At 45.8% G+C, this 18,610-nt stretch overlaps 1 protein-coding gene across 1 annotated transcript in view; it reads left to right on the plus strand.

The window, feature by feature from the left end:
• Positions 1-17,166, plus strand: part of LOC144728960 (equilibrative nucleoside transporter 1-like) — a 146,212-nt gene extending 129,046 nt beyond the window's left edge. Inside the window, exons 2-3 of the mRNA XM_078608745.1 lie at positions 5,696-5,823; positions 7,970-17,166. Coding sequence (XP_078464871.1) covers positions 5,696-5,823; positions 7,970-9,572 — 1,731 coding nt within the window. The 3' untranslated portion in view covers positions 9,573-17,166. The remainder of the gene's footprint in view (positions 1-5,695; positions 5,824-7,969) is intronic.
• Positions 17,167-18,610: the final 1,444 nt, after the last annotated feature.

The following is an 18,610-nucleotide window of genomic DNA, read 5'->3' on the forward strand; positions in this document are numbered from 1 at the left end:
TCAATCATAAAAAAACGTCCATTTGGAACACACGGCACGGTTGGTGGTTGACGTCTGAATTCAAACTCGTGGCAAATGCAACGTTGCCTTCACCGCAGTCGACACCAGTGTTGCCAGGGCAATTAGTTACCTGGAGTCCGGCACGCGAATGTGTGTGTATGTGTGTATGTGTGTATGTGGGGAGCGGTAGTGTAAGGGCTATCGCGCTGTGCTACGAACCGGGGACCCGAGTTCAATTCCCGCTCACGGCCAAGACCAGTGACGGTTATCTGAACTGGTCCTGGGCCTCCCCTAGGTCGACTCATCCTAAAACTAGTACCTGTTGCGGTGTGTAAGCATCGCCACTGGGGAGACAAAGGCGGCCCGGCGTGGAGCTGGCCACCCACCTCCTCGTGTACCGTGCCGGTCTTCATAGGTGCTCGCTAACAGCACTTGGCCCAACAGTCTGTTAATTATATTTGGGGGATCGTTGTCTTTGTTAGTGTTTGTCTTTGTGTGGAATTGTCCAATATTCAGACAGCAGTTCCACATAATGAGGCCATTTTTCACATCCTGCGGGTTAATCACAGCAACGTTTGTACGATTCTCTCGAACTGCTCATCCGAGGGTCTATTTAAACGAAAACCTGACTTGCGCTATGGTGTTGCGTCACACCTTCAGCTCTTGCTCATTTATCCCACGTGAGGCATGCCGAGGCTGTACTGTGTGTGGGCAGTGGTGATGAAGTGCTTTGCACACTGCCCCATGATCCCAGCGACATGTGCTCATTTCTTGGCTGTGATGCACATCAGGAGGAGCCCTGGTGGCGAGATGTTAACTCCCTCGCTTGCAACACAGGAGATTGTGGGTTCGATGCCGACCCTGACGCCTGTAAATTTGGAGTTTATAGCCATAATACGTATGTGTGTAAATATTTTTAAATTATCCATGGATTATTTAATTGAATAACTGGTCTGCATGTGTTTCTTAAAGGTAATAATCGTATGGGAAACGTTCCTAAAATCAAGTGCAGTGCTTGAGATGCAGTATATTACAAAGCACGCTACAGCGTTTGTTGATTTAATAAGCGGGATTGAGAAAATCTACACGAGAATGCCCCCCCCTCGCTTGCTGTTATTGGTGATTTTTATCACACAGAATTAATTACATTTGGCTGGAGTTTCTTTGCTTCGCTGTGTGTTTTCTCTCCTACCAGCTCGGTAAAGGAGGTGGTGGGAGGGGGGTGGTAGTGGTGGTGCACCGACTTGACAGGTTATCTTAAACAGGGCTGAAATTCCACAGCAGTGGATACGAAATAGGAATGTGAAAGCACAGACACGTGTTCCCCCCCCCCTCTATCTCTTAATGGTACAAGGTATACCTACAAAGGGGAGCGTACATTAGAATTGTACACCCCTTATATGGTCCACGCACTAGCTGAGTGAAAGTGCTTTGCGGCCATGACGGTTGCTTGACCATACGTCGGCATTCAGATATCACTCCCCAATGGTGGACTGGCTGTGTACAGGAATCTAACTGGGGTCACCGGGGTCACCAAGCGAGAAGCACCGCGCTACCGCTCATCCCCATTTCAACATTGTGTCGGTGCATATCATAGCGAACATGCGGTCAATGTTCGTGTGCACTCGTCCCTCTAAGCATGATACAATTTCATGAGATGAAAACTCACGAGCAAAATGTATGTTAGCTTGTCTTAAAATAATTTGTATGGCGCCTTAACTGAGGCGCTTTACACAGAATTAACAATAGTACATGTGAATGTGATGATGGAGATGAGATGAATGAAAAAGACGAGAGGAAGCAATGGGGGCAAGTCTGTGATGATGTGTGAAATCGGCAAAAGCAAAAATTTATATTCTGAATGGAGCTGTTATTGGCAAAGTGGAAAAAGAAGCATTCGTTGACAAAGTCCGTTTGTTGTTACTTCAGTTGAGTTCATTTATTAGGATTTACCCTGTGAGCCATTCGGCTCTTGATTTGGTTTCAACCGCAACAAACAATAAAATTACAAGATACACCTAAAATTAATTGTACACAAATCTAAACATCGCATACGTAAACAATAAAATCCTACAGAAAAAGCACAACCTGTCCATGCTGCGTACAAAAAGTGCAAAAAATTCCATTTCGATGTTTGATCCCAATAACAATCATAATATAATACAGACAAAAAATTTAAGTATAAATCTATACTAAATAAAAAAAAATCGGGCCAAACCAAGCCCCTCTAAAACGTACTAAAACAATGCTATGTAAACAACGTAACAGTTTTCCAAACAAATGTGATTAAAAGTTTACAATGGCGACACACACAACACACATCCTTCGCTAGCTGCATAAGCCAATCCATAACAGCCAGATTAACAATAGCAGTAGCAGCGCACTATAATCACAATACATAATAATTTCATATATCGGTCATCTATAGCTATATTTTTGATTTAGGGCCACATGATAGCAGTGTCAGCCATGGTTGTACGACTCCTCTATAGAGCATTTTTAATGATTGTCTTGTTGGTAACGATTCAAGCTGGAGTTTATTTGCGATAGCATTCCAGCCCCTGGGGGCATCTTTAGCAAAAGCCGGTTCTCCAGTATTTGTACAGCAATTAGGAATGCGAAGCTGGTAGATGAGCGAAGATCTTAGCTCATATTTGTTTTCCGAAACAATAAGGAGATCCATGAGGTAATCTGCGGATTTTTTTGTAAGTACATCGTAAATGAATAATATCTGATGCATAAGACGTCGATCATAAAGAGATGTTAAATTTGACCCAATGCAGAGACCGCAGTGGTGGGTCCTATATGGGCAGTTAAATGCAAATCTTAAGGCCGAATGATATATTGAGTCAAGCTTCTTCAGAACATTACTGGGTGCTAATTTATAAACGATGTCGCAGTAATCAAGGAGAGGCATTATGGTAGCTTTTATCAATTCTAAACGGAACATAGGTGGAAAACAGTGCATGTGTGCGTCGTACGCATACCCCCTACTCTTCACGGATTGGATGGAGAAACGTTGTGTTACAACTTAACTGGGCAATTCGAACAAAGCAAAGAGAGGTATTCATTTGGCGTTTGAACATCTTAACAGCCGTGTTATTTTTTTATTTAAAGCTTTCGTGACTGCAGGGATTCATATTCTTGGTTCTTTTTTTATTGTTTTATATTCATATTATTTTATTATTTCCCTTCTACGTGACTTTACCGAAAGAACCAAGAATATAGCTGTGTTATTGCCAGAAAGGGTAAAGCCGATTCTTAGTTTTCAGAGGTGAGGAACATTCTTTGCCACGGTGCGCGGACATCAAGACGTCATCCTCACTCATGAATGGCCAGGCTCTGGTAGCACCTGACGCATAGGTACGCGCACGTACGCGCGTTAAACGTACACTTCATGGGGTTAGTCGGTGAAGTGTGGAGTGTCTCTGAACGTTGGGGAAAAAGAGCAAAATACCTCAGTTGGCTTTACTTGGTAAAGCAAATGTTTAGTTGAGTTTTTATTTCACACCGTACGTAGCCAACCCTGCTAATCGGAGGTTGAGCTGATAAACCCACAGGTATTAGCAGACACATTTCATGTTACACAGTAGTACAGGCAGTAGAGGGACAGCCCTGCGGGAGCGCCTCCACTCTCATGAGTTCTCTCTCTCTCTCTCTCGAGCTCATCCAGAGGGTACTTTAGCCTTCTCTTCCACGTTGGTCAGTGGTCTTGAAAGAGGTGGCCATATGCGGTGGGTTTATAAGAAACGCGCACCATTGATTCGACTGCCGTGGCGGGGATAACGGAACCGGCGACCTGCATTGCAAAGTCCGTCGTGCTGATCGTCGCCACGACGAGAGCTTCCCACCGCAGGAGTCATTTGTATTTCAAATTGGATTACCCGCAGACAGAAGTGGGGCTGTGGTTGTGGGAAAACAAAAAAACCTCGCTGGGTTATCGACAACATTGCGGACAACCCCAAAGAGTCGTAAATGCATCATCATTCACATCTGCTCGCGTATGATTCTATTGATTTAACGAAGGTTGTACCAAATACGGCTGTGTTTCCAAGGAACACTGTAATGGGATACGTTTTAAAACTTACTCTTTGGTTCTTTTGGTAAAGTCACGTAGAAAGAAAATAAATTAAGTAATATAATACGACGTTTCGATTACAACACAAGCAACCGTCATCAGGTAGAACTAAATTAGAGAGAGACAAAACACTTTACCGACTTTACCGAAAGAACCAAAGAGTAATTCCTGCAGTCACGAAAGCTTCAAATCAAGGTTAAAAACATTGTTATAAATAGTACATTTCAATCCTAGTTTGAACAGCGGTTGATTTAGACCAATCTTACCTCCTTTGTCAAAAACACTGTGCTTATAATGTATGCAAGATGCAGCTAGTTGCTTTGTTTTGTTGATACTGTTTGTGCGGTCAAACCACGTATCCCGTGTTTGTGTATCCTACGTTTGATTCAACTGTAGACATTAGTTTTGTGTAGGCATGTGAGATAATTTAGGGTGTATGTGCGTGTGTGGGGAGCGGTTTGTGTAGCGGTTAAACCCGGCGACCCGAGTTCCATTCGTGCTCACGGCCAACACCGGTGAATATTATTTGAACCGGTCCTGGGCCTCCCCCTAGGTCGACTCAGCCTCAAATGAGTACCTGCTGAGATGCGTAAACATCGCCACTGGGGCGTGGTGCTGGCCACCCACCCACCCCCTCGTGTGCCGTCCCGGCCTTCATAAGTGCTCGCTAACAGCACTTTCCCCAAAAAGTCGATTAAGGCTTTACGAGGGATCATTGTTTTCTGTCTTTGCATTAGTCTGTACATGTGTATACTTGGATCTAAAGTTTATACATGTGTTAAGCGGCATGTTTAGGTAACAGTTATTGCTGTCAATTGTTACTCCCTTAACTTTTGAAAGAAACGTTCTGTACATTTACTCAATAATTATGTATTTATTGTCGTACCATAAACTCCATAACACTACGTTAAACGCGTTACTGTATTTGGCGATTGATGCTGCTGCTGCGTTGGCCGTGGTGCACAAGCACAAATTATCATACAACCTCAACACGTTTGTCAACAACACTGTGGCCTTAAAAAAATCTAAAGGTATATAACAGGCGACGTTTCGGGCAATGGTCCCTTCTACACAGCGCAACACTCCAGTCTCGCCACTGTTTCGGGCTCGGTGAAGATGACAACATGGCCGACAATCTGAGCCGCGTGCTAAATTCCAGGCGGGGAACTCAAATGGTTTGATTGATAAAAAGTAATTGTTATGTTCACGGTACAGGAATCAAATTGTACATTTGAAAATCAATTACAGTTGTGTTTATGAACTTAACGCAGTAGAAATTAGACAACAAAAGTTCACGCTTGAATTGATTTTTAAACCCTGCATCCAACGGGTTAACAAACTGCTGCCGAAGCTGCCAGGCAAGTGCAATTTGTCGTTCAGCGTTTATATTCATGGCTGCAGTGCAGGATGGTGGAGAACAGGGCCATAGAGCAGTGGCCAGGACCGGTTTGCAGTGTATCGAAACGAAATTATCGCCCGTGGCTCGCAACGTGGTGCACAAAACCAGTGGAAAACTGTTACGCCCCCCCCTCCTATTCACTAGCCATAACGGTCTTTTCTTCCTCTTCTCAAAGTGAGTGCAATCAATGTGATGGATATTCCGCGATGCTCTCACAGAAAAGAAAAACAGCCCAGAACAAGACCATGGAGCACAGCGTGCTACATCTTCTGCATTCCGTCTTCATTTTCTATTTAACACTGAGCGATGCTCAGATTCCGGGAGGCCAAGAGAACAACTCCAGCAGGTGAGGGAATGCTCTCAGAATTGTTAGATTTGCTCACTGCTCAAGCTAATGTTCTCATCAGTCACCAGGGCTGGAAATGGGAAGAAATTACTGGGGGGAACTCATCAATGATTCCCCCCCCACCCAACCCGCGACTAGATCTGAGGAAGAGGGGCATGAGCAGGAGCTTAGCTCTGTGTGTGGGTCTCTGTGCCTGTCTGTGGGTCTCTGAGAGTATATGTGGGTCTCTGTGTGTATGTGGGTCTCTATGTGTGTCTGTGGGTCTCTCTGTTGGTCTAGGGGTCTATCTGTGAGTCAATCAATACAACAGTCGGGTTCAAAATGTCACTCCCACCACGGCGTTCCGGGGCATTTTGGCCTATTCCCACCACTGGTAGTCACTGTGTGCAGCTTTAGATAACACGGCGTTTTGGAAGACACCCATATTGCTTTGCATGCATTTTTGGTGGAGTATTTGTGCAAGTGCTACTCTTAAACATTAGCCTCGGGGAAACAAATAAACATCTCTTTTACTTGAGAAACCACGTTCACAGCTGAATATATACACGTGGTTAAGTGGTATGGCTAAAATTTATGTTTTTTTCTATCCAGTGTCACAAGATGAAATGATCTGACGAAAAAAACAAGTGTAAAACTATACAGCGAACGTCTTCTTGGTTCTTTCGGTAAAGTCACGTAGAAGGGAAGTAATAAAATAATAAAAATAAAACATAATAAAACAATTCTCACGACGTTTCGGCCACAACGCAAGCAGCCATCCTCAGGCGAAGAATGAAACACCCCAAGCTTGGAGCGTATATTTAAGCTGGGTTAGAGGGGGGGGAGGTGGGAAGAAGAGCGCCTAAACAAAATAATTTGCATATCAAGAGGAATTCAGCATATGGAAAATGCGTAGGAGGTGGGCGGGGGGGGTTCCAAATCAATACTATGCCCGTGCATTATGCAGGATTAGCAGCATCAAAGGGGGGGGGGGAAGGGGGGGAGCATTAACAAAGGAAAGGAATGTTAATAGTATGTAGCTGTAGTTACTAAACAACCACGTAAAAAACTACAGTATAAACTGCATGACAAACTAAAGTATAAACTACATAGCATCATCAGTAAACTTACTATACTCTACAATAAGCTGAGTTACTAACAGTAAGTAATACATGAAAAATTCTACGTTGTAAAAAATTATATAATATGCTTCCATCTAAACTTTATTCTCTTACATCACACGCGTCTATACCGTACTATATACTTCCATAGGCAAAACCAACATTAAATTACATACTGTATTGCTATAAACCACCCTATACCTTATACATTTTTAATATAACACTATGTATTATTCTACCCACCCTAATGTGTATCAAAATGGTTTATTACGTCCTTCCAGTGATTGCTAAGCCAGAATCCATCTTCTCGGTTAAAATTGTCTCTGTGTTTGTAAATGTGGATCGCCTCATGTACGAATCTCTCATGATAGCCAGATGGCTTGCAGAGAACCTCTGTCTTAGAGAAGTCAATGTCATGTGAGCCCACTGAGTTGTAACAGTGATCTGCCACGGCTGAGGTGTTTGTCCTACAGTGTTTCAGGTCAGCTTTATGTTCACGGATGCGGTCCGAGACATGTCGTTTGGTTTCCCCAATGTAACTGCTACCACAGAGGCAACTTAGTTTGTAGACACCAGGGTACTGTATGTCTGGAACCACATCTTTTACAGACGGTACCAGATCACGGATTTTATGTACTGTGTTGAATCGGACCTGGATCTTGTGTTTAATCAGGATTTTGGAGATCTTTTTTGTGACCCCAGCAATGTAGGGTAAGGTGATGGTCTTGAAAGGCTCCTCAACAGGATCTTTGTTTAGGTGCTCTTCTTCCCACCTCCCCCCCCTCTAACCCAGCTTAAATATACGCTCCAAGCTTGGGGTGTTTCATTCTTCGCCTGAGGATGGCTGCTTGCGTTGTGGCCGAAACGTCGTGAGAATTGTTTTATTATGTTTTATTTTTATTATTTTATTACTTCCCTTCTACGTGACTTTACCGAAAGAACCAAGAAGATGAATCCCTGCAGTCACGAAAGCTTTAAATCGAAATTTATACAGCGAACGATTGAAACCGAGTAATAATACAATTATATGAACATATGTTTTACAGGCCACAAGATATCCACTGTGTGACCCGTAATTCAAAGACAACCTCTCCTTCAGCCGAACAGATTGTGGTGACTCTGTGCGAGAGAGTAAATAAGAGCGGCACTCCCAGCGGTGCCGTCTCCCGGGAGAATTTGCTCTCAAACCTAATACGTCCACGACTACCCCACACGCAGCAAGCTCCCACGTCACAACCTCCGATGGGCACAGCAAACCCAGCCACCGCACACATCCCTGGCACCTTTGAATTTGAAACAGCTCAACCAGGTACGGAGCAACAACACACGTACAGGCCAAGCCTGAATTCTCAACCAACGCCAACTCACACACGAAACCCAAATGCCACTCAACCGCACACACACCTGCCCGGTGAACATACGCCAGAATCCCCGACAGCGCACACACTCCAGCCGGGCACGGACACAACCACCGCACGCGCACCCGCAACATTCACACCAGAACCAACAGCACGCAGCCAAAGCGTACATAATGGGAACACAACGCAACCCTACACATCCCACGATAACACACAAGGAAGGACACGTCAGCCACCCACGTCTCAACCTTACGATGCCCATTACCTCTCAAGCCCAGCACCCATCATCCGCACTACTCTGTCTGCTGACAGCGACACCACAACTGTGGATAAATCGATAACTTCGGATAACACGACCCCACCACTTAGTCTCTTTACTTCTAAAGAATACCCAAAAAACTCCCCCGAGGACGCGTCTACGACGCATCCTGCCATTTTTCAAACACCGACACCGAAACACGCCACTGCGTTCCAGGCGCGCCCGCCGCAAGCCATCGACCCTCATCTTCTGTTCGGGCCTCCCAGTTTCTCCTACGAAACCTTCGATTTTGAAATGGAAGAAAACGTCGCCGGTGTGGGCAATGAGTCGGGCGTCGCCCAGTACCGTCAGGCGGAGCCGTGCGACGTGGATCCCTGCCACCACCCTCAGCCGCCCTGCCGTGCAACGTGGCAGCGCGGCGGCTGTCCATGCGACACGTCGCCGGTGCGTCTGACGGCTCCTCGGCTGCTCGCCGTCGTGCCAGTGAGCGAGTCGGACGTGGAGGTGCGGTGGTGCTCCCCTCGCTCCAGCGTGCGGGCGTTCGCGGTCGCCTACCGCGCCGTGGACGGCGAGCCGGCGCACAACGCCGGCTCATCGCTGCTCGTACACGCCACCTGGCGCAGCCACGTGCTGCGGGGCCTGCGTGCAAATGGGCGCTACCAGGTGTGCGTGGCGGCCATCGGCCGGTCGGGTCGCAGTCGCTGCTGGGAGACCGAGCGATCGTTTGGTGACGCGGACGCCGCTGCTGCCGCCACGGCCGAGTTCACCGCGCCCGCCGGTGGCCCATGGCGACTCAACGCGGCGATCGTGGCGGCCGTGTTTCTGGTCGAGCTGGGATGCATCGCCGTGCTCTCGCTGTGCCTTCATCGTGTTCGAAAGGCACGCGGCAGGAGGGAACCGCCGCCGCCTCCACCAGCCATGCTCATTTCTTACAGCAGCACGGAGTTCCTGAGCGTGAGAAACCAAGCTTTCCTGGAAATCAAGGATGAGCTCGCTTGCCCTCCTTCACTTACCTGTCCCTATAGGCAGTAGCTTTCGGTACCTTATCACTTGGCATGGAATCACATATTTTAAAATGCTATGGCATCAGCATAGCATTATGTTGCACAGCCAAAAATACTGAAAACACACACTGTGAAAAAGCAATCGTGAACTCTTTACCTTGCGTTTTCTTTAACAGTGTTATTATGCATACAATTCCTAGAATTAGGTTTAGGCACCTGCACACGTGTCTGCTGAGAGCACTGTAGCAGTGCTAATCACGGCAATATTTGTCAATTGATTACACATAACCATGAACTTGAACCATGGATTAATTATTCTCCTGACCAGATTTTGGGTCATGGACCTTTGGGCCCTCTTCCATTCCCTTAATATTAAGCTCATGATTTGTCAGCACTCACGAGGCTTGGCTATGGGCCTCGTGAAGAGCCCCTACAACACAACTTACTGCACGGTGTTCCAGCAAGCAACCAGGACCAACCAATACGCTCAAGAAGCGAGTGCTTTATCATGTCAATCACAAGGAGTGATCACATATCCATACTGAGTGACTGCAGCATTTTGCAGACTCAATGCCACATGAGCCATGCCATTATGGATGCCGGCCAAGGCCGAGAAATCGTTTAATATTTTATTTGTATATATTCCAGCTTGGGACATTTGCTTGAAACAGATATCGCGTTGGCAGTGGTCCTGTGTAGAACATTGATCTAAAACATGGCAGCATAGATGACAAATGTTTGTCCGCAAAGTGTAAATACGTAACATTGTCCCCCCCCCCCCTACTTTACGCAAGAGTGCAGAAGTGTGGTCACCATATCTACGCCTTTATATAAGGAACGAAACAGGTGAACTTCTCCACAAATCTGGCAGTCGCCTGATGAAGCTAGTTCTAATTACTGGCGAAACGATTGTAAATGTTGTGGCTTGGCTCTCCAACACACTGGTGTGCTGTACTAGTGACGAATTGGCCACGTTCTGTTTACGTGTCAACCCTTACTAGTTGGCTGTGTCGGGTGGTAGTGGGTTTTAACGACACATTTATATATTTATGCGATCTAACCCCAACCCCCCCCCCTCTATTATGGACATAACATTGTGCATATTCTTTGGGTCTTTCGATAAAGTCACGTAGATAGGTTCAAAATTAATTAAAAAAAAAGAACAAAAAACCACGACATTTCGATCACAACACAAGCGATCGTCTTCAGGTGGAAAAAAGGGGGGAAAGCTCCCAAAGGCAAGCTGTTTTTAAAGTTTTAAGATGGGCGTAGCACAAGTGTCAACTTGAAGCGCGCCCAACGAAGTGGGTGGGGCACAAGGGCCCTGGGGCCAGCACAAGTGGAGATGGTTACGTTAGTCATTTTGAAACCAGATTGTATGGTTTACCAAAAATTCATAAAGAAGGTACACCTCTTTGTCCCATCGTCTCCACCATTGACTCACCCACCTACAAACTGGCCCGATTTCTGTCTGAGACCTTGCAACCATTCACTGGTAAGACCACCTCATCTGTACTTAACTCAGCTCACTTGGTATCGTTAATTAATGACATCTCACTATCTTTAGGTGATTTGCTCATTAGTTTCGATGTAGTTTCTTTGCTTACCAAAGTTCCTGTGCCCGACACCATTGCAATCATTGAAGATTTGGTCCAACAAGGATTGAATGCTGATGTACCGGCCCTGGTGAGACATTTCCTCACCAACACATATTTCACCTGGAATCGAACATTCTACAAACAAGTTGAAGGCACCCCAGTGGGTTCTCCCTTATCTCCGGTTGTAGCCAATATTTTCATGGAAACATTTGAGACAGACGCCATCCAGGCATCCACTTTACGCCCGTCCTTGTGGAAGAGGTACGTAGATAACACGTCCGTCATCTGGCCACATGGCCGACCAGTTCTGAACCAATTCTTCAACCACATGAATTCCATACACCCAGCCATCAAATTCACCATGGAGGTGGAAAAGGATGGCAAGCTACCATTCTAGGATGTTCGAATCGAAAAGAGACCAGATGGTTCAATGGGCCACTCTGTCTACAAGGAAAGCAACCCATGCTGATGCCTACCTAAAACCGGACTCCCACCATCATCCATCCCAGAAAAATTCCCTCATCAAAACTCGATACCATGGAGCTCGATGTATCTCCAACCATCATCACCTAACCAGTGAACTGGAACACGTGCACAAAGCTCTCAAGACGAATGGATATTCTGACTACACAATCCATAAAGCTATCACCCCAACCGTTGGGAAAGAACCATCTGAGGACCTAATCAAAACCATCACTTTGCCATATATAGCAGGGGTCACCAAAAATATTTCCAAAATCATGAGCAAACGCAAGATCCAGGTTCGATTTAGCACAGTGCATAAAATTCGTGATCTGATCCTATCTGTGAAGGATAGGATCCCTGACATGCAATACCCTGGTGTCTACGAACTAAGCTGTGTCTGTGGCAGTAGTTACATTGGGGAAACTAAGCGACATGTCTCTGACCGTGTTCGTGAGCATAAGGCAGATTTGAAACACGGGAGGACCAACACTTCAGCCGTGGCTGATCATTGTGTTAATGCGGTTGGCTCACACGACATTTATTTCTCTAAGACGAAGGTACTTTGCAAGCCCACTGGCTATCAACAAAGATTCCTTCATGAAGTCATCGATATATATAGACACAGACACAATTTCAACCGAGAGGATAGGTACAAACTCAGCAATCATTGGAAGGACGTCATCGAACAGTTTAAGTCATAACTGGCTGTGATGTTTCCATCTTGTCACCTTCCGATGTTAGTTTTATTTATGTTACTAAATTCTCCAGGGCTCCTGCGCCTACCCTTCTCTTGATTCATTAACATAACCATCTCCGCTTATGCTCGCCCCAGGGCCCTTGTGCCCCACCCACTTCGTTGGGCGCACTGCAAGTTGACACTTGGGCTACGCCCATCGTAAACCTTTCAAAACAACTTGCCTTTGGGAGCTTTCACCCCTTTTTTCAACGGGTTTATTCCACCTGAAGACCATCGCTTGTGTTGTGATCGAAACGTCGTGGTTATTTTAATTTTGAACCTATCTACGTGACTATTCCGAAAGACCCAAAGAATATGAATTCCTGCAGTCACGAAAGTCAATATTTATAACATTGTGCAGTTTAAAAATGCAGCATATTATAATCTCTGTTGGTGTAATGTTCGAGCCAGACTCATTGAGCATGGCAGGAAGTTACATTCGCAGTACATTTGTATATCCAGGGCTTTGTGATAACGATAGTGCCACCGCTGTGATGGAGCTTAAACTGTAAGTGTGATGTTAACTCCTTAGCTACTCAATTCTATAACAAACTTTTTCTCACGAATATTAACATTGCCAAGTTACGTGTATCTTAATATCGTCAGTTTCACTTGCATATTCCAGCCACATACATTGCATTTCTGTCAGCAGACATTGCCACATTCGTAAAACATTCCACTCAATCGAATCTTCCTTAAGTTATCGAGTACGGTTATTATAAGTGCTTAAATCACAATCGTGTTGTTTTCTCGATTTAAAACAATGAAATAAAAAAAAAACAACAACGTGGGTGACAATCATCAAATTTATGCAACCACTGAGTATTGTTCACGACAACACATTCATAAACGTATCAAACCAAATGATCGCGATGTAATAATATAGATTCATTCAAATAATGCACAATTCGAGGAGGGAGCACTTGCCATGCCCTGAATGAATGTCCAATTGGTCATTTTCGTTCCTAATTATTTTTCTGTCAGTCTCGCAGCAGTTTTGTCTCGCCAATAGCATCCCATACATGTGTCAAGGAGAGCCGACACACGGTTGCAGGGGATTCGTCTTTTATTCCTTTCCTCCCATCCACACCTGTCCCCAGCCGTCCCAATCTCGTTCCCGCCAACGACCTCCTCTTCCCGCTCGTTCTCTCCCTTCTATCTCCTCACCTGCTCCTCCTCCTTCTCCTGTTACCATCCCATTCCCCCTCCTATTGGTGGGAATCCATCGCCTGACACCCCTACACATGGGCGCCACGGTGGCGAGATGTTAACTAACTCGCCTAGTATACATGAGGTCGTGTGTTCGATCCCAACCCTGACGCCTGCTATATATTTGTAGTTTGAATGTCCACTCTCTCCCGTGGATTATTCTCCGGGTCCTCCGGTTTTTCCCCTCCACATTTAAAAATAACAACGTGCGTTTAGAGTATTTGGCTGCAATAAATTGCCACACGATAAGCCACTTCGTCGAGCTATCATTTGTGGCCAGGTTGCTGATGAAAAGAGATGTATAGCTCAGTGGGCCTTACCTGGTAAAAAAAACAAGTTGAGTTTACATGACATTGGATTCAGAATGTTAGACAGACCGCGTAGCCTCGCGGTCACCTAGGGAACAGCCTTGGAAAAAAAAATAACCATGGGACCCTTTTTGTGAGTATGATAAAAAAGAGGCCGTACAACATACCCTTTCCGGCAATAATTGTTTAGTCATTTTGTTGTACTGTACCTATTACGGCGATTTAACTATCACACGAGAGAGTGGTGTCTAAATCATTATTAAATAATACACTGTGAGCATTGCTAACGAACAATTCCAGCCCGTACGTTGCAATGTAACCACGCGCATGTACATACATTACTGTATGTTGAACTTCTTTCACACCGTTTGTAGCCCCAATCGGGCTCATTGGAGGTGCGGTGAGTTGGTGGGGATAACGAACACACAAAAAGCAGTTCATCACATGCCCTCTGCTGGTAGCATCTAAGCATTTACCCCGCAAGTATTTATTTGTCAAATTACTTTTTCCACCTTCCTTTTCTTCTAATCGTACGCGTAGGATGGGATGGCAAGGCGAGCCGAGCGACATTAGCAGTGTTCATACCGAGAGAGTATTACGCCAATTCCATCGGCCTCTTCGAAGGCTTTACGGTCCGATGCCAACTCGACGATGCCCTCCTGGATTACGTGACCCACGGTGTTGGGCATCGGGCGGTGCAGGGGGTGGCAGTGGCTGGGGTCACGCGGGCCATGGTCTCTTGTGACCGCAGTCACAATGCCGACTCGTCTTCATTTTGCATCAGTGAAGAAGATCTCCTCCCCCCCTCTTTTAAAAAAAGTCTATAAATATTTGTAACGATAGGTTGTACTTGGCTTAAAGAAAGGAACGCAGTAAATGTGCCATCGTTGCCACAACGTTGGCACATTTACTGGGTGCCGCACGTAGCCAACCGTGCTAATCGGAGGTGCGAAAGATACAGTGTACGGCAGTTCCTCTGTATCTACCGTCATCTGTATCTTAGAGTACGGTAGTTACTCTGTATCTTTGGAACTATTCTGCAGTTGAAAATAGACAGAGCAGCGACATTTCTTAATTCTCAATATATTGCACGGATTTCCAGTAAAAATTGGAAAGTTGGGCCAGCGTTGGTCCAACGGTTTCAGCCACATGCCAACGCTGCCCCAAACGTGCCAAGTTTACCGGGAATTCGTGCAATATATTGAGACACAAGAAATGTAGCTGCTCTGTATATTTGCAACTGCGGAGTAGTTACAAATAAACAGAGTAACTGCACTCGGTATATTTCGCACCTCCGAATGACACGGTTTGCTCTGTACGCTGCGAAAAGAAGTTCAGCGTTCATACGTTGATATTCTACAGTGCAGTTCAATGACGAAGTACAGCTTTCCCTCGCTTTATGCGGTAGTAGAAAGTATGCGTTCCACAAAACGGAGGGCGCACAAAGTGACACGGCACGAGGAGACAGCTGCCTTCCGAGTAGCGCACACAGTGCATACAACACAACACAGACAAAGATCCCCCTCGTATATCCTTAGCAGACTGTTGGGGCAAGTATTGCTAGTTAAATTTCGATTTAAAGCTTTCGTGACTGCAGGGATTCATCTTCTTGGTTCTTTCGGTAAAGTCACGTAGAAGGGAAGTAATAAAATAATAAAAATAAAACATAATAAAATAAAATAATAAAATAATATAAAATAATATAATAATATAATATAATAATATAATATATTGCTAGTTAGTAGCACTTATGACGGCCGGCACGGTACACGAGGGGGTGGGTGGCCAACGCCACGCCCGGCCGACCTTTGTCTCCCCGGCGGTGACATACACACCGCACCAGGTACTAATTTGAGGCTGAGTCGACGTAGGGGAGGCCCAGGACCGGTTTCGATAATCGCCACGGATGGTGGCCGTGAGCGGAAATCGAGTCGCCGGGTTCTTAGCGCAACGTGTAAACCGCTACACCACCGCTCCCCACGGCACACACGGCACACACGGCACACACACCATGATGCTCCGCGTCCGACCGCACAGCCGCATGTTGAGTGAATTCAAACCGCATAGAGCGAATTTTGTGTACAAACGGGTTCCCCACATGTACGCGACATCGCACAAACAGAACCCGCACAGAGCGATGGAAACCTGTACAGTGGTGTCGGCTTCAGTATCAGAAATGTTTTTTAAATGTATCTTAGAGAAATCTGATAATCTACGAAGCTCTGTTATTAACATATGTCCAGTAGGGGCGGGTCAACATGACATCACGGTGTCCCCAATCGTGAGATTAATTTCAGCTTCATTCATCGCAAGGCACGCAGCTTACTTCAAACGAGGACATTTGTGCTGCCTCTTGACGAATCTATTCTCGGCAATGTCCCGTCAAAGATATTTTCTCGAGAGAGTTTGAGGACAATGTGTTCTCCCCACAAAAGTCAAGTCGGCGCGTTCGACATTATTCTTGCAATGCATCGTCGTCACAGTTGGAGGGCTGTGACAGGTTTAAATAAAGTAACACGGGCAAACGCCAGGCTTAAGGTGAACATTTTTAATCTTTACCGAAACTATGTCAAACAGTCTCCGCTTGTCACGGTTGCTATGTTTAATTTTCCCCGTTGCTACCAGTTGTGAACGAAACACGTGTTTTTTTTGTTGCTGCTTCAAATGCACACCCACATCGGTTGCATCTTATTGCGTGCTGGAATTCTTTCGCACAGTACGTAGCCAACCGTATTAATCGGAGATGCGGGCGGTGGACAAACAAACAACATTTAGTTCTATATTAATGTTCGGCGAGTGACAGGTCAGGTCAGTGATGCCAGGTCATCGCTGTCAGGAATTTTCACAAGTGATATTGATTGTAAACGAAGGCGTCCAAATGCTTTGTAATTCCAGATGCCTTGAGGCTCATTCTGCAAAAATCCAGATGCGGGCGATGAGTGGAGGGGGGGTGTGTTTTGGTGACTGTTTTAAAGCTCGTGAGTGTACAGTAAAACTATTAGATTTGTATTTTATTTTACCGGGTAAGGCCCACTGAGCCACGCAGCTCTTTTTCAGAAGCGACCCGGCCATCACAAATGATAGCTCAAAGAAGTGGGCTATCACGTTGGAAATGTATATCAAAACAAATACTCTCAACTCATACTCTTTGGCTCTTTCAGTAAAGTCACGTAGGTATAAAATAAAATATATTAAATCGCGACGTTTCGATCGCAACACAAGCAATCGTCATCAGGATGGAAAACCACAGCAATACATTTTTTTGCTGAAGTGGGAGAGAGATACCGTGGTCAGAGGTTATATAGGTAAGAGAGGGGGAGGGGAAAGGGAGGGGGGTAGGGGAGCGTTGCGTGGACGCGAGGAGAGGGAGACGTGAAGCTAGGACGGGGGGAAGTGGGCGGGGCTGGAAGGGGGAGGCTGAGAGAGCTGGGGATGCGTGGTCCTCCCACCTGATGGGGATGCGTGGTCCTCCCACCTGATGATGATTGCTTGTGTTGCGATCGAAACGTCGTGATTTATTTTATTTTATACCTACGTGACTTTACCGAAAGTACCAAAGAGTATGGATCCCTGCAGTCACGAAAAGTTCAAATCTAGATTAAATACTCTCAAAGCACGTTTCTAAATGTGGAGGAGAAAACCCGGAGGAGCCGGAAAAAAATCCACACGACCATGGGGAGAACATGCAAACTTCAAATATACAGCAGGCGTCAGGGTCAGGATCGAACCCGCGACCTCCTGTATACTACGCGAGGTAGTTAACATCTCGCCACTGTGGCGGGCCTCGTATAGATATCTCTGCAGCCAAGAAGAGGGTTGATGTTGGGAGAGAATAGCGACCAGTGAGCCCCAGGATAAAAAATCAAACCTCTGTCAGCCAATTTCAGTCCAAGTTTCGTCCACTCCATTCCACCGAAACAGCCCTTCTCAATTGTCCAGAACCATCTTGCATAACTCCTTCAATACCCGTTCTCATTCTTCTCGACCTTTTTCCGCCTTTGATATTGTCGCTCTCTCCGACCTCGGCATCTCTGGGACTCTTCTCTCCTGGCTCGAGTCTCACCTTGCATCTCGCACATCCTCCTACGGTCACTCCGTATCCCCTCCCTCCCCTTTCAGTGTCGGTGTTCGGTGGGCTGTCGGTTCTGGGTCCCTTACCATTCTCTCTCGCTATTTCGCCTCTTGCATCTATTATCTCCTCTATGTGCTTCCCTCGTCATTACTTTGCTGACCATGCCCACATTTTCTTCTCATTTCCTTCATTCACCCCCTGACCTTTCCTCGCGCATCTCCTCCTGACAGGGCGCCATCCAATCCTGGATGGCGCTATACTCTGCCTCAATCCTTCTAAAAACATCGATCTTTTTTTCTCGCTCTCCTGTTACCACCGTTTTCTTCCCTCCTATCTCCCTCACTCCTGCTTCCTCTGCCCTCAACCTTGGTGTCACCTTTGAGTCTTCTCCCGCCATTTTTGCCTACACCTCCGCTACTACTCGCATCTGCCGCTCTCGTCTGTTCGATGCCAGGAAAAATCGCCATCTCATTTCACTTTCCGCTGCCAAATTCGTGGTTCTATGCTCTCATCTTCACCCGCTTGGACTATTTTAATTCTCTTTTTTTTGGGTCTCCCTGCCTATCCTCTCCCCTCCAACAAATATTTATTGTTATTTTTGCTATTTTCTTTTTATATGTCTACGTGACATTACTGAAAGACCCAAGAATATAAATAAAACATAGCTTTGGCACGGGT

This window comes from Lampetra planeri, chromosome 30 (assembly GCF_965212315.1).
Source record: "Lampetra planeri chromosome 30, kcLamPlan1.2.h2, whole genome shotgun sequence".
Lineage (NCBI taxonomy): Eukaryota > Metazoa > Chordata > Hyperoartia > Petromyzontiformes > Petromyzontidae > Lampetra > Lampetra planeri.